Source organism: Carassius auratus, chromosome 43, assembly GCF_003368295.1.
Source record: "Carassius auratus strain Wakin chromosome 43, ASM336829v1, whole genome shotgun sequence".
NCBI classification, from domain to species: domain Eukaryota; kingdom Metazoa; phylum Chordata; class Actinopteri; order Cypriniformes; family Cyprinidae; genus Carassius; species Carassius auratus.
Window position 1 is genome coordinate 4,350,093 of NC_039285.1, and position 20,674 is coordinate 4,370,766.

Sequence of the window (20,674 nt, forward strand, 5' to 3'; positions counted from 1 at the left end):
GATGGTTACATTTATTTTATCAGTGAAAACTAGGTCATACTTCTTTCAAGTGTATTGTAAAGTAATATATATTTTTGTAATGTAAAATTCAAATATATTTTAAACATGCAAAAATCCTGACACATTTTCCTAGGAAATGTTATTTCATGGAAAACATGTTAAGTTATTTTCATTACACTGTACAGATTATGGATTAATAAATTATTAATAATCCATAATAGGAGAGGTTAAGTGTTTTTAACCAAAATGCACAATTGTTTTACAGATCACCACTGGCAGCTTACATATACTCACAAAATAAAATATTCAAGTGTTAATGGATTGGCACCATTTAGTCTGCGTGTCACAGCTAACCTGTACTTCCACAGTGTACAATACTTAGAAATGGCCATCATGGTCTTTTAATCTCACATAAACTTTACATATTATGTTTTATGTATTTATGTATTCTGGTGTATGTAAAAGATGCTGGATTCTTTAAATTTGGATATTTCCCATGTAATTATTTTTGCAAACACTTGTAACTGTTGTTTTGATACAATAAACTTCAATTGAAATGTGAGCATTTTCTTTCTTTTTTGACTTTTGACCTATTACTAAGAATAATTACATTTGTTAAACTTTATTTTCATTTACACATTTCACACAATTCACACAATTCAGCAGTCTTGAAAAATGTTGGAGAGCTAGAAAGACCGCTAGCAGCTTCAGTCTGTTTATATGCCACCCTCGCTGAGCCACCGTCCAAGTCCCATGGGCTGGGCATCCTTGACAAACAGCCCCCCAACCTGTCAATGATGCATCTATCATGACAGTCTCGTGGGCAAAAACAGACTCCTAGTCGAACTCACCTAAGAAATTTGGCCGATGCCCAGGTCTTTATCGTCAGAACACACCTCCGTGTCACTGAAATCGTTCGATGCGGATAACAATGGGGTGAAATCCTTTGGCTTTTCATCCACCATTGAAATGGGCACATGTGAATTAAGCCTAGTTGGATTACAGGGGATATTGCTGCCATTAGACTCAAAAGTCTGAGGCACAAACTCACCATTACTGTGCAGCCTGCTTTAAAGTGCCAAAGGCATGACTTGAAAGACTGAACGCATGGGGGAGACAATCGTGTCCTCATTGCGCGAGAGTCCAGATCTATTCCCAAAAAGGTTATCTGCTGGGAGGGAATCAAAACAATCTTTTGGAGATTCATGCATAAGCCCAGGCTGCTTAGATGATTTAGCACAATATCTCAATGAGAAGATGCTTGAGTCTATGATTGTGCTTATACCAGCCATCGTCTAGGTAATTTAGCACATGTACGCCCTGGAATGGCAACGGGGCCAGAACTGCATCCATGCATTTCGTGAAAGTTTTTGGAGCCAGGGCTAATCCGAACACAGTGTTGATACACTTTGCCTTCTAAAGCAAATCTGAGGAACTTCCTGTGTCTCTTGATGATCTGAATATGAAAGTATACCAGTCATTTGGTTGAATCTGAGACAAAATAGATTTTACTGTCAACATCTTGAATTTGCTCGTTCTGAGTGCATGAATCAAATGGCGTAAACCCAATATTGGTCGTAAAAAATATCGTCTGTAAAAACCTGACTCCATCTGAGAGGGGTGTACTTCTATTGCCCCTTTTCTCAGCAGAGATGACATCTCTTGTTGCAGCACTGCTGTTTCTTTTGAACTCATGATCGTGGGAAGAATCACGCGGAAAGGACGCGGGCCTTTTTGAAACTGAATGGTGTATATGTGATTTGAGTAATACCCATTGCAGAATGTTGGGCAAGTGACCCCAAGCGGCTCAAAAAAGCTTTAATGGCCTCAAGACCTCCATCTTCGGCTGTGATGTCTCCACATGCATTAGAATTTCCGAGCACGGAAAGCTTGCAGTGTTTGTAAAAAGCTTCAGTGGATCAAACCGTTGTCATACAGCCTGCGCAACTGAACGACATAGCTTTTCTGGGCTCCAAGGTGGGCCGTAGATCCTAGTTTGTAAAAGCTAAACCCTCTCTTCCTTTGGGGCCCTGGTAATCAGTACTGGTTTTACACAGTCCGACGCACCTGCTCATATCGTCCCAAAGAGGAGTTGAACACTCCTTGTATAGTTGTTGCTGAGAATGCGAGATGCTTTCTTAAGGCACAAATTATTTGTTTTCCTGAAGGAAAGGAATCTGAGCAAAATAGTGCACGGCACGCAGGTATACTATGCTTACGCATGTGTAAGGTGGTGCCAGGCGGCAAGGAAGTTGACCGGAAGTTGAAGTCGTGCCGCCGTCTTGTGGCAGAACTTCACTTGCGTTAGCATTCCCATTGACTCCCATTCATTTTGGCGTCACTTTGACAGCGAATAACTTTACATCTGAGGCATTTAAAGACTCAGTTTGTCCATTATTTATTTCTAAAGATACATGAATGTATAAAGGGCTCCATTACCTTCTATGTCACATTATGGCCCCGTAGAAACAGTTTTTGTAAAAATAGGCTAACGATTGCCTCGCCGTCTCTGCAAGATTAACGATGGCAGTTTGCACAGCTACTAGAAGATTTACATCTGTCAGACAGGTTGCTGACGTCATCAAGCTTAGTTTGAGTCTGCGTGTCAGAAACAGAAGTGCTAAAAAACGCTAAAAATGGGCTTCACTTGTCTCAATTGAGTTCCAATGGGGTCGCTGTGTCCATTTCTTTTACTGTTTATGGGTGGTGCCAAGCGCTATACTGCGATTTATTTATTTTTTAAATAAAGTCTCGATAGTTATTCATTCAAATAGTGTTTAATAATGTTTCTGATTTCACGCAGTAACTAAAAAATTTAGAAAAACGTTTTTGTTATTAAATTAACGAGTAAATATATAAATATAATATCGTTTAAGTAAATAAAAGTGAATATTATAACACAGTGAACGAAAATATATGTTTCAGGCAACCACTACAAACTTCTAATTATTATTATTATTATTATTATTATTATTATTATTATTAATAATAATAATAATAATAATAATAATAATAATAATAAACAAATTTGTCAGTGCGCATGTGTGGCGTTGGCCATGCGGAAAATGACTCGTCAGTGTTGTTGTGTATCTCTGACAGGCACGTGAGCGGTGCTACGTAGTCAATAGCAGTCGACATGGCGGCCACATCTCCTCCCAAGGTAGTGAGCATGCTGCTTTATAAGGCAATACACGGTCAAAACGACAAATAGCTAAATTTTCCGGTGTTTATATGTGGGTTTTGGAGTATATATTCTGTTTGGCTAGCGTTTTAAATGACGGTGCTGGTAAATAGGTGATAGACTGGTGTGATAAACTGCTGTGTTTAGCGACAGTTAGCCTGGCTGCTAACACCCAAACACACTGACATACAGCTGATAAACTGCGATAAACACGGACGTCGGAAGCAGCGTTAACGCTGCCAGTTCAGCAACGAATGCAATATCGATCGTATTTGGGGCGTTTGGAAAATAAAAACAAAAAGTCCCAGTTGTGTGTCTGTGCATAAACTAGTGTTGAGTCATGAGTTGCCTGTCAGTTTTATTAAGATCATAAGATAGATGAATAGATTAAAAACTTGTTTTGAGCTAGACGCCTGACAGTTTATTCACTGATTCAGGTGAATTTATTAAATAAGGAAACTGGCTTTCAGTATTTTCAGTTCTCTCAATGAGCTATTTCTTAGTTCTACAGAACCTAATTTTCATTTTGCTTATCGTTTTCTCGTGTCTGTTACTCATGCTTGAGCAAGTACCTTTACCACCATGATGTTTTGATGGTTAGCAATTACAGCAACCAACACAGATTTAATATAGAAATGATGTGCATTGCTCATGTGGTGTAAGTTTATTGCAGGGTTTTATTTTCAAGACCAAATGAATATTGATTCAGTTGTTATTTTTACAGCGTTCAGTGTCTTTATTTTTTTATTGTACAGTAGCCTGCAAGAACATTCAGTTAGTGTCAGTTTGACTGGAGTTATCAGTTCCTTAAGTTCAAGCCTCAGGCTGCACACTTACTTGCCTTTTAAGGCACAGGGAGCGGAGTAACATAACAGGATCTTGAAATGTTTGTTTTTAGGGAGAATGATATATATGGTCACTATAAATCAAATGTAAACGTGTAATGTTTTGTTAGTGTATATACTTAGTTTTTCTTTGTTTTGCAGGTGTTGTTTGAACACGAGGGAGTCTTTATTCACACATCTCCAGATGAATCTGAGGACCAGGATTTAATATCGGGATTCCTCAGGATTGTTGATAAGGTTTGTTTTTTGCCATTTGCTTTTTTGTTGTTTCTTATAATAATATTTGCATTTAACAAGCTTGTTGTTTTAGAATTATCATGATATACCTGAACTGGGTCAACGTGACATACCTAAGACGTTTTACTATATTCTTTTGTCATTCTTGCCCAAAAACTTTTAAACAGTATGTATGTATCTAAGAAAATCCCACCTTGCTGTTTAAACATTTGTAAAATCGCAGTGATCTTTCAGTATCTCCCAAAATCGTCTTTTTTTTCCTACTTTAACTGTAGGATGGTGAAACCCTTGTGGAATATAAACCACTGGAGGATGCAGATCCCTCAAACATGCTATGTGCCTGCAAGGTTTGTTAATCATTCATAAATTATGCGTTTTCTGTTTCATCTGAGAGATTTTGCATATTTATGTTGACTGAGAGTTCAGATCACTCCTGCAGTTCTTCTGTGCTCTATACTGGTATTTTATAATTCTGAATAGTTCTGGATTAGGATATCCTGATTTTGGTTCGTTTGATTGTGTGAAGGACTCCAGCTCAGTGGTGGAGTGGGCTCAGAGGTCAGGAGACAACCCTCACCGTCCAGTTGACCATCAGCTGAGCTATGAAACAGAGTGGGACATGATCAATGCTGTGTCATTCCGGAGAAAAGTCCACACACATGGAGATGGTAAACAATTGCGGTTTAAAAATCAAAATTACTGTCACCATCTACCCAGTACTTAACAGATAATGTCAGCATGTTAACTCATGCATCAGGCAGGCAATAATGTGTATAGTCCTGTTTTTCCAAAACCAGAAGATGGAAATCTGTAACAGTAACCTAGCATTTTATTTATTGTCACAGGAGGATCAAACCACGCAAACGATCGGAACAAGTGGGCCTTCTCTTTTAATGTGTGTGACCTCAGGTCCATCACAGTCAAATGTGAGGGCTGGTCATACATCACTTTCCGCTTGAAGGATGGCACAGCACTGCCAGCTATTCATTTCCACCAGGGAGGGAGCACAGCATTCCTGGATAGCCTTAGGATATCGGTTCAGATCAACGAGTAAGTGAAGTGTCAGGGGTTGGTTTATTGTAAATAGGTCAGGCTAAATCTTTGGCTCAGCTGTAGACAAATATTTCGCAATATCTGTTTCAATATCATTTTATTTATGAGAGATGTGAACGGTTCGCCAGTGCTGTTTTTCATTGCAGCATTAGCCCAGTAGAGTGTAGTCATGAGTTACAGAAATGTTATTAATGATTTTGAATACATTATAAACAGTGCTACACAGAGCCTGCACTCTTATTTAATGTTTTATGTGCATGTTGTGGGGTAAGATCCACAAAATAATTTTAAATTTGGGTTAAATGCTTACAAACGATTTATATTCATGGGAGGAGAGTAGGAATGTAATGAGTAACCGCAAGCCGATCGAAAATCAATTCAGATCGGTTGAGATGCCAAACAAATCGCGATACAATTGGAGTAGGAGTTTATATGAATGTATGTCTGAGGGGAACTGACTATCTTTAGAAAAGTTTACGTGGTATTTTCTTTGCATCTTACCTCTGAACAATGCATATTAAAGTAGCATTCATAAGGGCAGCTCTGCTTTGTTTACAGCGGTAATAATGAAATCTAAATCATAAATCTAAACGTGAGTTGAGTGAATCGTTACATCCATAGAGGAGAGTATTTAAATGAGTCATACAAGGTGATTTACTAAGGTTTGCAGTAGTCCGTTTACTACCATTTATTTAACACCAAAAAATGTAATGTATTAATACGTTAATCCATCAATCCAGTGTTGTTAGTAGATTATATCCTTCTCTCCCCTTTCACTGCGTAAGCAAAGCTACAACAATTGAGTGCATGAAGTGGACAACATTCCACAAATATTTTTGCACTTTCTCTTTTATGGATTTTTCAATGCCAGTGTATTATTCACACTATGACTACTAAAAAAGGCATGAAAAAGTGTGCTATTTGAAATGCACAGCTGTTCGCGTAGAGTTAAGGCTTTATGAAATGGACAGGAAGACACTCCTCTCCCCTGTGTTAAATATCATGCCAGATTAAATCCGTCAGTAAGCATGCTGAATTTACAGACATTAAACTCAACGCTGCTGAGTTAATAAATAACTGTTATTAAAGTTCTTATCTGATTCTTTATAATTAAACAGGCTTGGCTTTGTGTGCTCGGCTTCTCCCATCATTCAAACCACAGAGTGATATGGCTAGTGATGTCATGTGTTTACAATTCGACTACTTGTTTTTATGTGTACTCTTAAAATAATTGATGCTTTTACTTTATTAAGACTATAGAGTGTATCTTACTATCATTGTTTGTGTCTTTTAAAGGAGTCCCGATGATGAAAGTGTCTTGATTGTCAGCACCTACAGCAAAGCCTTCTCACAGTCCTTTGAGAATCTTCTGGATGAAACAAACTATGGCTTTGTACAGGTTTGTGATTTACAAGGGGAATCCTACTAGTAACCTTCCATGAATTGAGCTTTGATGTAAAAAAAAATATTTATTTATGTGATTGAAAGTAGTCTACACAGTATTATCTCACTCTCCAACCAGAAATTCAAGAAGGATCCTTATACAACAACACTGGGGGGCTTCTCTAAAGTCACAAACTACCTCTTTGATGCATTTCGGGTGCCTGAATCAGAATGTCACCAGCGGCCTGCAGAGGAAGTGGCAGATTTGTTGGGAGAACTCATTCCTGGACTAGAGATTAACCAGCAGGAAGAGCCTGGATTTGAAGTCATCACCAGAGTGAGTGCAGATCTAATGCCAGCCCAAACTCTGACTCTGGGTCTAGACACAGACAGCCGACTTGAGGGATCGTATACAAAACATACTGTTAAGGTGAATTGATTTGTGGTGTTTGTGTTCCAGCTTGATCTGGGACCGAGGCCAGAGGTGCAAAGAAGGGGGCCAGTAGCAATGGAAGAATGGGCAAAGTACCAGGACTCAGAGGGAAGAATAACCAATGTACCTTATTTAAAGGATGTTATATTTAAAGGGGTAAGAAGTTACTTTGAATATCCTGCTGTAGTGTCTTCCATTAATGTGCCTAATTTCTGATGCACAGGATATACTTTCTTTGTTGCCTATGCTGTTTTGTTTTTCTCACACTCTTCCCCCTTTTCACTATAGTCTTCAGCTGTCCTCTCCTTGCTTGTGGTTTTATCACCACCTCTTCTTTCTCATCTTGTTAACCCATGTGGTTGATTGCAAAAGTCATGAGTTCATATTTTTTAATATTTTATCCGTCTGTCTTTGTTCTACATCATAAAATAAATCACATACCCAACCTGTCACTTATTTGATTAGTAAAAGCATTTTAATTAACTGAAACTTTTATTTATTTAATGCACCCTTAATGATTGTAAGTAATAATAAATAAATAAAATCTTACTACAAAAACAAAGCATTAAATATAAATTAAAGGTACAGTATTTCATCATCCCAGTCTGATACATTTGGGTGGATTTCCTTTTGGCATACCTTCCAAAAAGCTAGATGCAGTGCGAAACACCACATTTTACATGTTCAAACTCAACAACTTGATTTGGAAATGAGACAAGTCTGAATCTGAGACGAGCTGTTGTAGTGTCCCATTTGTCCTGTGACATCTTGTCCACCTGCTTTCGGTTAGACCAGAACTGTTTAGACATGCATTATAGACCTGTTTAAATATTTCAGAGAATGTAGCTTATCAAGGCTGCTGATTTAATCACAACAGGGTCTTTGCCACGCAGCGAGGAGGGAGGCTTGGAAGTTTTTGCTCGGCTATTTTCCATGGAACAGCACTCATGAAGAAAGGAAGCTACTGCAGAAGAGAAAAACGTATGCATGTGCCCCTCAGAGAAATTATATAAAGCTCTCTTTTTATCAGATTGAGCATACATAAGATCATGTGTTTACCTGTCAACAGTGACGAATACTTCAGAATGAAGCTTCAGTGGAAGTCAGTAAGCGAGGAGCAAGAAAGAAGAAACTCCAGGTTACGAGATTATAGGAGCCTTATTGGTGTGTATATAATTACATTGCAAGCTTTATTCTTTAGCTGTTTTAAAAATGTTTCCAATATATTCACCTTTTTCATTACCTGAATGAAGCTCAGTTTGTGGCTGTTGAACCTTTTTAGAAAAAGATGTGAACCGAACTGACCGGAATAACAAATTTTACGAAGGCCTGGACAACCCTGGCTTGATATTACTACATGACATCCTGATGACGTACTGCATGTTTGACTTTGATTTAGGCAAGTGACTACATTTATTTGAATCATCATTTAGTGATTCTCTTCATAAGAACTACTGTAAACATTTATGTAATCTACTGTTTATGTATACTCCCATGCTGATATCTTTTTTTCCCCCTGATGTGTAAAAACCTTTAGTTAATGTCAATGTGATTTTAACTTCACATTCGGTTATTTAGATTATGGATAATCTGAAGTGCTTTTCACTGTAGTGTTGCTTGTATTTACTTAGTTTCCTGTTCCTGTCCAGGGTATGTGCAGGGCATGAGTGATCTGCTGTCTCCCATCCTCTATGTGATGGAGAATGAAGTGGATGCCTTCTGGTGCTTTGTTTCCTTCATGGATGAAATGGTAATGCAGTGTGTTCATTGCACAACGTCTCCCTTTTGGGTTTGCTGTGCATGAGAAGATTTGGCTGCATCAATAAAGCATGTTTCTGTCCTCAAACTATTGCAGTTGTGTGCAAGCACTCTAAATGGACCTAGTCAATCTACGAATGGTTTATTTGTAATTGTCCTAGTAGAATGTCTTTTTTTCTGCTCATGTTACAGCATGAAAACTTTGAAGAGCAGATGCAGGGGATGAAGACCCAACTAATCCAACTCAGCACTTTGCTTCGGCTGCTAGACCTAGCCTTCTGGAACTACCTAGGTAAGATACCCCGAGGAAGACTTATTGGAAATAGTATTTTTCCTTAATGTTGATTTCACAGGGTTCTGTGACCAAGTAGCCATTGTGTACATTTCTGTGTTTATGTGATTTTACAGAGGCGCAGGATTCTGGGTACTTATATTTCTGTTTTCGCTGGTTATTGATCCGATTCAAGAGAGAGCTGCATTTTCAGGACGTCCTTCGCCTTTGGGAGGTATGTAATAACTATCTTTTTTTGTTGTTGTTCTTTGATATATGACATCTGTACCATTTCTGTTTCTCAGGACACCGTAGCCAATGTCTCTGATCATTTTGAATATACTTGATTAGCTTTTGATGTAATATTTTATTCAACTTATATTTTCTCCTTCAGGTCATGTGGACCAGACTACCTTGCCAAAACTTTCACCTTCTTGTGTGCTGTGCCATTTTAGACTCAGAAAAACAAAAAATTATGGACAGAAAATATGGTTTCAATGAAATCCTAAAGGTAAGTGTTAACTGTATCTTATACACTACCATTCAAAGTTAATTTGTTCTTTTAATTAAGAGTTAAATGTTTAGCATTTTATTTAGGACGGATGCATGCACAAATGTTATAAAAAAATTTTTTTTAAATAAATGGTGTTCTTTTAAGCTTTCTATTCATCAAAAAAAATTACAATTTCCAGCAAATACTACTACATAGCACAACTGTTTTTAACATTGATAATAATAATAAATGTTTCTTAATCACCAAATAAGCTTATTATTAGAATGATTTCTAAATGTTCGTGTGACACTGAAGACTGGAGTAATGGCTGCTGAAAATTAAGCTTTGCCATCAACTACTAATAAACTACAATATAATAGTTTTCTATTTGAATATATTTTAAAATGTAATATATCATATTATTAGAGTTTTTACTGTATTTTTGATCAAATAAATGCATCCTTGGTTATCAATTGAAACTTCTATGAAAACAATAACAAAACCATACATACTCTAAACTTTTGAACGGTAATGTGTGTATCTACATTTTATGACTTGCATAAATCAGCTTGTATTCACCTATTACGTTTTCTTCACAGCATATAAATGAACTCTCCATGAAACTGGACATCGAAGAAATCCTTAGCAAGTCTGAAGCTATCTGCATGCAGATAAAGAATTGTAAGGTATGTGCTAAGAATGATTGCAGGTGTGGGGCATGTGATCTATAACACGTTTTTCTCAGTAATATGTGATTATTTCATCCCATTAATACTAGTTTTTAAATCTCTTCCGATATCCTCTAAGGACTTGCCCCATTCAGTCAGTGAGATTCTGGGTCTCAACACAGTCACTGAACCCTCTGCAGCATTAGAAACCAGTGAATATGGAATACTTGAGTCACCTCAGACCTCACCAAGATCCACACACAGACAAGATCACATCGTCTCCAACGGCCACAGCCACTTAAAAGAATCAACACACAACGGCTGCAAAGAAGCCTTCATTTCCTAGTGTATAACACTACAAGATGTATAGTACAGATTTTATAGCCCCTGTATTCCAGCAAGATGAACAGTATTGGGTGTCATGTATATTTGCTACCAAATGCCACACTGTAAAATATCACAGAGAAAATATATGAATGTAAAACAAGGATCCAAAAGGATCCCTGAAGCATTATTTTTGTAATATCTTGTACCATATTGTCTTTAATCATCGAAATAATCATTCCTTCTCAATGTATCGAGAGAGTTTTCATAAAGTTTCAGAGGTGGGGTATCCATTGTTGAATATTATTATTATTATTATTTTTTTTGTTCTTATCAGTTTGCCCTTTTCCTAAATAACTCTGATTCAAATTAAAATTTGTCTTCCTTCCATTAGTTTGTGAGTAAAATTTCAGAACACCATTTAAGACTGGTAACTTTGCTTTTATTTTTTTTCCTCTTTTTAAGAGAACCCAAAATGCATCTTTGCAAGTAAGCCTTTTTGTACACATATTATTGTACTTTAATTAGGTGTGTGTACTTTGTAATTAGTCACCTTAGATTTAAAAAAAAATGCCTCAAAAACAAATCAATGTAACTGTCATAAGAGAATATTTGCTTGGCCATATAAACTAAAGTCACGTGTAAATGTGGTTTGAGTCTGCAGTCTTCGTGACATTTGCAGATGAGATGGAGAGACAGTGAATGTACTGATTCGGGATGAAGCATCTTTTATCAACTCGTAACCACAGGCCACAACAAAGAAACTGTGAATCAAGTTCAATCTCTTTCATTTCCTCTTCCACAGGAAATTGCCTCAGAGGAAGCTGGTAGCTCAGTGCTCACCTCAGTAATCTTAACTCTCTTCTAGCTTTCTTTCATTAAAGAACGGCAGCATTTTGTCCACTGACAAGCATACTCATTCACCAGAACCCATAAACAATATGCATCTGTTCTCAAATTTGGTCAAAATCAGGTTTCCACAATTGCTCACAATGCATTTTGCCTACATTGGTGTTTAAATTAATTATGCTGACATATTTTATGAAAACCATTGCTCTAATCTCACTACCTTTTTCTAGCTTTCTATCTTGAACATGTTTCTAAATCCTGGCTCTGAAGGATAATCTGTACAAAGGCCTTTAATATCTTATAAAAATGATGGGTGCTGTTTGCCCTATGCCCCATACAGCTGGAAAATAAAGCACCATTTATGGAAATCTTGAAATCTGAATTATTTTGCTCTAGATTCATTTCTCCTAGAAGGTTAGATGAGCTTATCAACTTCAGTCATGGCTTGGACATGTCGACATTTCCCAATGGAACAGCCATCCCCTCAAAAGCTAATATGTGTGATTGCCTACCCTGTGAGACAGTGGCCCTTCAATGTCATTCGTCACAGTATATAATCCCAGCTCTGATACTGGGAGAGGAGTGTCAGGTACTGTGGCACATGCAAAGAGTTCCCAGTGATATCTGAAGGGGCAGCTTAAGGGGATATAGTCTGAGACAATAGTACATTTGCCATATGAAATGCAAGGAAAGAAGACCTTTCAAGAGAGCAATTATGTCCTATGAACTACAAGCTAACCCGAATGGACCCCAGGCAACCCCTAAATCACCAGTTGGGCTTCTTAGGAAGAGGGGTCAAGAAGCAATTCCTTTGATGCAACCCACTATGATGATGTTCTCCACCAAATACTGGGCTCGGCAAGGTCGATCTTTGTATTCAGCAATGAATGATCAACAACACCTTGCAGCCTTCATGGCGAGTAGCCTTCTGAACCGTTTTGATGACCCCTGTTTTGAGTCAAATTCCCATAATCGTTCACATTTCACGTTTTATTTTTTTGAGCCAGTTAGCCAGTGTTTTACACTGGAAAATATAATTAATGACCATAGATGATGCAGATGCACATATAATGAAATGTTTTACAAAATTCACTAGTTTACTGACTGAAAGCCAGGGCAGCTGGAACTGGGCACAGTGATGTAATAAAAAAACAGAAGGCAGTTAAGGTCAAAGTGTAAATGGCCACCCTTGTGTTTTTAACATTTGAAATTAATTTTTTAAAAGAAATAAGCTTTAATCTTAACCCTTTTCTGCATCCAAAGAGCTGTACATTTACTAAGCAACACCTCCACACAGCTACGCAGGACATCCTCTAATCAGATAGATGAAAGACCTGATAAAGAACCAAAATCCACTCATGGCCTTGGGACATTAGCAGAGATTTTCTCTCTGAAGAATGAAGTGGGCTGTCTGGTGAAAGCACTGAGACTCTTTCAGGTTAGTGTATACATCATCTTAAGGTCGGTTTGATTAATGGTACACTTTAAAAGTTAAAACTAATGCATAATAATTTTAATGGACTTTTGATTGAAACCAAAGTGACATCCTGCTGTTGTATGTTTAAAGGAGAAGCATGTGAATTTGTCCCACATTGAGTCTCAGAGATCCAAGAGAGTCATCAATGAGGTGGAGATCTATGCAGAGTGCAACTGCACAAAAATAAAAGAGTTCAGTGAGTTGGTACAGCACCTGAAAGACCACATCAACATGGTCTCATATAACACACCTCAACACGTGTGGTCTGCAGAGACCCGTAAGCCTGAACTCTGTGAGCAGAAGAATATCAGTTTTAATTATGTTCCGGCTTTGTGACAATGTTACTGATTCACCTGACTATTTATTCCAGACTGTTTGCACTGTGTGTGTTTTTTGGGTGGCTTGCAAGATGGGAAAGGAATACCACGGTTTCCCCAAAAGATCTCAGAGCTGGGCCAGTGCTCTCACAGAGTGCTAATGTATGGCTCAGAACTGGATGCTTACCATCCAGTAAGTAAATCTGTTAAGTAAATATATGAATACATTTGAAGAGTTATCAGTGACGAAACATATATTTATAAACTTACTTTAAACTACATTAATGGATTCTGTACAAATTATTCATGATACTCAGTGTATTAACTAAGGTTAAAAATGAAACCTTATTGTAAAGTGGTTCTTTGTTGCAGGGCTTTAAAGACAAAGTGTATCGGGAAGAGAAGGAAGTACTTTGTGGATGTTGCAATGAACCACAAATTGTTAGTATGGATTATAATATTGTTTATATTCTTGTGTAGTTGATTTGTTGTTGGGTTCTTGCAGCTCAATTGTTAACTTGTTAAAAATGCCAAAATGAAGCATAACAAATAAGAATAAATGAGCATAATTAGAGTAGTAGTCTAACTAACTGAAATTACAGAAATGGAAGACAGTTTTCTTCCATTTTTTTACATTATATATATATATATATATATATATATATATATATATATATATATATATATATGTATAATCATTTCAGTGGGCAGCCCATCCCATGGATCAAGTACTCACCAGAGGAAGTGAAGAAATGGGGAGTAATTTTCAGAGAACTTAAACTCTATCCAGCTTACGCCTGCCGCGAGTACTTAAAAAAAACATCCCTCTTCTCACAAAGCATTGTGTTTAAAGAAAGCCAACACTTGTTGTTAAAAAAAGCCAACATCTCAGTCAATAAAGCATTATATTTGGGCATTTTATTTTTATCTGCTTTACAAATGTGTGTAGCAATGACTTAAAAATGACATTTCATAACTAACATTTAATTTTACAATAAATGTATATATAAACACATACATATTTAATACTGTGCATGTATACATTTAAATATAACAAGCATAATAAAAGTAAAGAGTATAGATTTTTTTTTTTTTATAGATTTTTTGAAATCTATTAAAATAATATCAATTTTTATCACATTGACTACTAATAACCATGCAGTTCACAATGTATCTTGTCAATGGACTTCCTCATCATCGTTGTCGTCAAAGGCTTTCTCCTATAGTGAGTCAGAGATGACATAAGTTGTGTACTAAGCATTATTGTAATTATTGTATTCAGTTAACTTCATTCATTTCAAGTAAAATGATTTATTTGAAACCCTTATTTTTTAAACTAAAATCAACTGGTGCATAAACTCTCACCCAACCACCGTGCTGTTTAACCCAGGGAGCAAAATTCTCCTGCAGGTACTGAGCTCCGTATCCCATTGCCCTGTTCATGGGGTGTAGGTCCAGGGCTTTGAGTCTGCTGGTGACCTCAAAGGCCAGGGCGATCTGCTCGCGTTTCCTTTTGCTCTGCAAATATTCTGGGACCACACTCGTGATGAAGGCTTTGGTCAGTTTTTTAAACAAGTCGTAAGTGAAAGTACGCTGCAGGTATCCTAAAAGCTCATGGTTGCTCTGAATCTGAGAAGGCAGAGGGGACATTTAAGAGCAGGTAAAGCTTTAAGGACAGCACATTGAACATCTTTTTTTACAGCTTTTATTATGTTTTTTTTTTTAATCTAATATTTTATAATTGATTTTCATATTTAAGAGTTTCTAACTAAAGTCTTACATTTGATTTGTATCCGTCAAGTTCCAATTTCCAAATATCTAAATATATGAATTTAAATATATGAACTACCTACTAAACCAAACCTAAGCAGTTAATCAGACTGCAGACTGTAAAGAGATCATGATGTTTACCCTTTCATTTAAGTTGTCCCCTGATTTCTTCAGCAAGTCAATAAGCTTGTCTATAACATCTTGGTCAACATCTTTAACACCTAGGTCTAGAAAAAGGACAGGGCACATATCACAATCTGGATAATAGTGTTGTACATGATTATATTTTGATGATTGATTGTGTATAACAGTACACTTTACCACCATCCGACTCTAGTCCTTCGTCAACAAGAAGTCTTTTGTCTACATTATGGAGTAGTTCTTCACCAAGAAGTCCCTTGTCTACAATCTGGGTGAGTTTTTCAGCCACATCACCAAATTGCTCATCATCTGTTTTAAATAGACACAACATTAAAATGAGAATAAATGTTATAATAATCTCCGAAAGAGTCACAGATCTTAAATAGAGCATCTCTGCGGTCTAACCTGATTGTGCCCCCAGACTGTACATACATGCACTTTCCACTGATCTGGCACGGGACTCCCTCTTCCTCCTCTTCTGACAGTATGTTTCAAGAAGTCGATATTCATCACTACAAGTTATTAAAGGTGAATCGTCTTCCATCGTGTGAAAAACACCCACTGATTTCTGCTGATTAGATAAAGAAACAAGACATTGTTGACATGACTTGTTATGCTATATCCGTAAAAAAAACGTAATCAAATCATAACGAATAATGTGGACTTGTTAACATTTCATACCTAAAACGACTTTAACTGCACTGTTTCTGTCTGTAAACGGAGAATAGTTATGAAACTACAGTTTAAACTTTAACTTACCCGACGCCACGAGTAACCCCAGAGTGCAGTCTGGACGATGGGGCGGGGCGACATTTCGAGGCGGAGCGACACATTTGTTTTCCCCGCCTTTGACATTTTCCTCCGAGCCAGCAGGGGGCAGTTTGCGTTGAAACAAACAGAACGGTGGCAACTACAGCAGCAGAGTAATAACGCTATTCCATTGATTGCTTGAGGTGAGTAAAAGTGGTTGTGTAAATATCTTATAATATGAAATGCGATGTTCGATCATTTATTTATCCATGGTACGTTCAATTTGAATAATTATTGTTAATAATTGTTATAAATGGCTCATTTTATTGTTCTTTGTGGTACACTCTGCACATGGCTTTAGTTCATAGGTTCGATTTTACAGAGGTATGGCATCACATTTGTCAAGTTATTTGAACAGACATGCATGATTTATGTGTGTATATTATTATTATTATTATTTTTCAGGATGACATGATCAGGAGGTGGTGGTGTTCTGTTCTCCTGGACAGCTTTACTCCGCAAATGTATGTAGCTGTTTGAATGTTGCTACATGAAACATTACTCTGTACTATACCTAGCAATATACCTACCTCTTGACATTTGTTCTTTTAGAGCTCAACCACTGAGGGGGAGAACTTCACCATTCACCATGTCTTCAGGCAGAGTCCAGCAAAGCAGGTTATTTGTGCACATACATTCATTAAGAACTAATAATTACATATGTGTGTACATGCAGAGGTATTTTAGTTGTTCAGATGTGAAATTAGTATTATGTACAAGTACTATATTGGTCAGCACTGTGGATTATTTAATATATAGCTATCAGTTAACATCAGCATCAAAGACATTTAAAAACATTTCAGCTTAATTCATTTTCAGTGAGTTTTTTAAATAACTTCTGTTTGCGATCTAATGTGGATTTTGTTCACCATATAAGACAGAAATATTTATATTCAATGTAAAAGATCTTCATGTGGATCATGCATACAAATATATACAAATATCTCACTGGATTATTACAATTAATGGCAAAATGAATGTGTGGAAATGTAAACTAATATATCCTACTGACACACAACAGCAAAATATATAAATAATTGTCTTAAAACAGTTTTTTTTTCAATGTGAAAATACTAACATGCCTAATACTTCTGCACAGTACTGTATATATTAACATTTTATTAGTGTTATTATAAAAGAATGATTATGCAGTTGTGACAACAATCTATAGAGTTTTTAATGAGAGTTTTAAAGCAAGGTTGTCTGTATTCAGTGTTTATATAATGTTTAATAACTTTTATATATATGTATAAATAAACCTATGTATGTTTTTGATTCAACAGCTTCCACTGGAAATCCTCAGGGAAGTTATTTTGTCGGCGGGTGACTCTGCATATTTGACACTTTCTCTGGTTTGCAGATGGTTTAGGGATGTGCGCCGAAGTTTTTCAGAAAGCGGCAAAGTTTGCCTGGCTAGACAGTAAGATTTCCCCGTTTAATGCTCATTCTCCAATTGAATTTTGTAGTAGAAGGCTGTTAAACTTTTTTTGTATTATTATTATTATCTTTCATGTATTTTGTCTTTACACTATAAGTTGTGGCCAACTGGAAGAATTGTCCTCCTGTCTCCTGACCGGAACGAGTTCAGACGGATGTACAGCATCAGGGAATGCTTGCAGTGCAGAGCCCTTTTCAAGTTTAACCCACCAGGGTACAGGGAAGAGACCGGCGTGGTGATCTTCTGGGCTTTTGTTTATACAGGATTTTGTTCCAAGGACTGTTTTTTTTTGTTTTGTTTTGTTTTTTGCGGCATGAAACACATTTGTGTGTTAAGTTCATTGAAGGGAAATAGAGAATGGGCTGAGATCAACTGGTTTTGATGTATTAATTGATGTCATTTAAAGTTAAACTTTGCAGTGTATAATGTTTTAATAAAAAAGCTATTTAAAACACGTGCATGACAACAGGTTTCAGTCATTTACATCAGTCTATCATTCTTTAAGGTTTCTCATATTTGATGATAACATCATTTACTATGCATTGCTCATAATGGATTCTTAATTTAGTTGTGACATGATTGTGAGGATTAATGAGGTTTTCAGTAGTGCAGTTCAGAAAACAAATAACAGAAAGTAACAAGTGTTTTTGGGCAAGTTCTTTAGAACCTGTATAGTTCCTTCCTTGCAAAAAGTAACCATGTATTTTAGTAAAAATATTTGTTGGCATATTAATTACTGTGAGCTGTAATTTTAAAAACACCATAGTTTTACTATAGTTACTGTAGCAGAACCATGGTAAATTTTCGTAGGGGCTAAGGGAATATTCAGAATATTATTGGTGACGTTCAGAGACTGGTGACAATTTGTTACACACACACACACATATATACACACACACACACACACACACACACATATATATATATATATATATATGTATATATAATTTGAATATATAAATCAAGGTACTCCATGACTATCTACATAACCATACTTCGCATAATATTGCCGTGTCATTTTCAAACCAGCGAGTAATGCCGAGGTAGCGTCTACACTACAGCCATTGAGGGAGTAGACTATTTATTTCTATTCTGTTCGTCGTTATCCAAAACTCTTTGTATTTATACGGTATGTTGTGGAAATGCAACAATAAATGCAAAAACACAACATTTATATTCACTTTTTAATTTATATTAAAAGTTTATTCAGCTGAGTGTCTACTTCCGCATTCCAATCCTGCTAATAACCATAATTCTCTATACCAATAAGCTGTAAAATCGTCACTCATCTGTACACCAATAAGCTTATCTTAATCATAAACCAATAACCGCTGAGGTGGGCGGGGCGACACGTGTCGCTCCGCCCCAACGTGTCGCCCCGCCCCATCGTCCAGACTGCACTCTGGGATACTTGGACGCCACTGATCGTGTCTGGTTCCTCTGACCTCAAATTTCAATGGAAAACGCACATTTCATTGTTGTAATTCTTTAATCGGACCACATAAACTCTATTGAATACATGTCGAAGCAATGCGGTCTCCTATTCTCTAAACAGAAAATATACAACAAAACTTACCGGGAAGGCGGGTAAAGTTTACCTGAGAGTTGGAGAGGTGTTGTACATATGCACGTAAGTTACGTCAGTATACTTGCGACGAAAGGCTGAGTTATGCTTTTGCGTCGAACCTACGCCGTAGCCTACGAATAGACGCACTTCCTAAAACCGTAGCCTATGCTATGGAAAGCCAAAAGGGCCAAAAAACGTGAATTTTAACGCGTCAACAACACGTTAAACACACGTATTTCACGCGTACACAACAAGTATTTAACGTGTTAAATACATGTCGTTTAATCTTCAAAAATCAGCGCATTAAATAATACACTGTGTATTCAACATGTTAAATATGTGTGAAATACACCTCAGTTTGAATGGGTCAATGTCATTGGCTGCTGAGAACTTGGGTCAAACCACTTCTCACACACACACACACCATGAATACCAGGGGGGAGGGTTTCATATTTTTTTTGAAGCACCCCTGGGTGCCGCCATTGGCTAGCGGACCCCCACCTGCTGTTAGCATTCCATTGACTCCCATTCATTTTGCTGTCACTTTGACAGCGAATAATTTTTCCATGAATTATTTCTAAAGAAACACAAAAATGTATAAAAGGCTCCATTACCTTGTATCTTACGTTATGGTCCCGTAGAAGCAGTTTTTGTAAAAAAAAAATAGGCTAACGATTGCGTCATAACCAGCTACTCTCTGTCGCACAGTAGCAAAATTACCTTATGGACAGGAGGAGAAGCTCGCAGGAAATCTTTTACTGTCTATGAGGCTATCGGGGGGATGTGGAGGCATGAAGTCAAGGGAGATAATTAATCAAAATACTTACCAATATTTGCTCCTGTTCACGCTCGCCTTCTCTGGAAGATTCGGTGGGTGATTCAAGTTTTCCCATGGCACAGCGATTAGAAGACTTACAGGTTGCTCACGTGACATCTACGTCATCAAGCTCAGTTTGAGTCTGTGAAGTACGCCCAACCCCGAGGAAGTGCATGCTTCTAATTGACTTCACTTGTCTCCGTTGAATCCAATGGGGTCGCTGTGTCCATTTCTTTTACTGTCTTTGGTGAATTCACACCCGGAGCAGTGGGCAGCCATTTATGCTGCGGCGCCGTTTTGCCGGCCCGAGACTTGAACCCACAAGCCAAGTGTTAGGAGTCAAACTCTCTAACCACCATGCCACGACTTCCTTTTTTTAAATATATATATATAAATAACATAAATCTGTAATGGGTTTTCCACTACATATTTTTAGTAAGGACATCATTTTTGTTATATTAAGCTATACAAGTCTTAATACCCAGGGATCACTTTTAAGGGTTAGTAACTAAGCAGCTAAGCTGTTTTATGGATGGTAATTGTACAATTATTACTGAAATATTATTAGTAATTAGTTATACCACTAGTTACTACAAAAGTAATTTATTTAACGCCTGAAATAGGCGTGTTAAAATGTTGTTGATCCGTTAAAATTCACGTGTTTTTGTCCCATTTGGCTTTCCATACTATGCCGTAGCCTGACCAGACGACAAGGAACTCGACCGGAAGTTGAAGTCGGGTGGGGGCTGCCATCTTTTAGCAGAACTTCACTTGCGTTAGCATCCCATTGACTCCCATTCATTTTGGCGTCACTTTGACAGCGAATAACTTTACATCTGAGG

General features: G+C 37.2%; 2 protein-coding genes, 1 long non-coding RNA gene and 1 pseudogene across 3 annotated transcripts; 3 read left to right on the forward strand and 1 right to left on the reverse strand.

Annotated features, from left to right (window-relative positions):
- Positions 1–3,069: 3,069 nt before the first annotated feature.
- On the forward strand, positions 3,070–11,036 carry LOC113061497 (TBC1 domain family member 15-like). The gene is made up of 17 exons (XM_026230653.1): positions 3,070–3,160; positions 4,168–4,263; positions 4,539–4,610; positions 4,790–4,931; positions 5,109–5,313; positions 6,613–6,715; positions 6,839–7,036; positions 7,160–7,288; positions 8,010–8,113; positions 8,202–8,296; positions 8,415–8,531; positions 8,782–8,882; positions 9,083–9,182; positions 9,299–9,396; positions 9,556–9,672; positions 10,254–10,340; positions 10,462–11,036. The coding sequence occupies exons 1-17, from the start codon at positions 3,137–3,139 to the stop codon at positions 10,666–10,668; spliced, it is 1,995 nt and encodes a 664-aa protein (XP_026086438.1). The 5' UTR covers positions 3,070–3,136; the 3' UTR covers positions 10,669–11,036.
- A 320-nt stretch (positions 11,037–11,356) lies between these two features.
- Positions 11,357–14,248, forward strand: LOC113061499 (tryptophan 5-hydroxylase 2-like; annotated as a pseudogene).
- Positions 14,249–14,385: 137 nt separating this feature from the next.
- Positions 14,386–15,969, reverse strand: LOC113061500 (apoptosis facilitator Bcl-2-like protein 14). Its single transcript, XM_026230654.1, has 6 exons — positions 15,960–15,969; positions 15,606–15,771; positions 15,381–15,509; positions 15,201–15,286; positions 14,655–14,918; positions 14,386–14,509 (listed from the first exon to the last, which is right to left on the reverse strand). The coding sequence occupies exons 2-6, from the start codon at positions 15,742–15,744 to the stop codon at positions 14,468–14,470; spliced, it is 660 nt and encodes a 219-aa protein (XP_026086439.1). The 5' UTR covers positions 15,745–15,771; positions 15,960–15,969; the 3' UTR covers positions 14,386–14,467.
- Positions 15,970–16,587: 618 nt separating this feature from the next.
- On the forward strand, positions 16,588–17,600 carry LOC113061501 (uncharacterized). Its single transcript, XR_003278374.1, has 3 exons — positions 16,588–16,628; positions 17,294–17,430; positions 17,546–17,600. It is a non-coding gene; the product is annotated as an uncharacterized LOC113061501 (long non-coding RNA).
- Positions 17,601–20,674: the final 3,074 nt, after the last annotated feature.

Excerpts from the sequence above, each read along its gene's own strand:
- LOC113061500 (XM_026230654.1), bottom strand. The coding sequence starts at position 15,744 with ATGGAAGACGATTCACCTTTAATAACTTGTAGTGATGAATATCGACTT. Across the intron at positions 15,287-15,380 it reads AGGACTAGAGTCGGATGGTG|ACCTAGGTGTTAAAGATGTT; the intron begins GTAAAGTGTACT and ends TCCTTTTTCTAG. Across the intron at positions 14,510-14,654 it reads TTAAACAGCACGGTGGTTGG|GAGAAAGCCTTTGACGACAA; the intron begins GTGAGAGTTTAT and ends GACTCACTATAG.
- LOC113061497 (XM_026230653.1), top strand. The coding sequence starts at position 3,137 with ATGGCGGCCACATCTCCTCCCAAG. Across the intron at positions 7,037-7,159 it reads GATTTGAAGTCATCACCAGA|CTTGATCTGGGACCGAGGCC; the intron begins GTGAGTGCAGAT and ends TTTGTGTTCCAG. Across the intron at positions 8,114-8,201 it reads CTACTGCAGAAGAGAAAAAC|TGACGAATACTTCAGAATGA; the intron begins GTATGCATGTGC and ends ACCTGTCAACAG.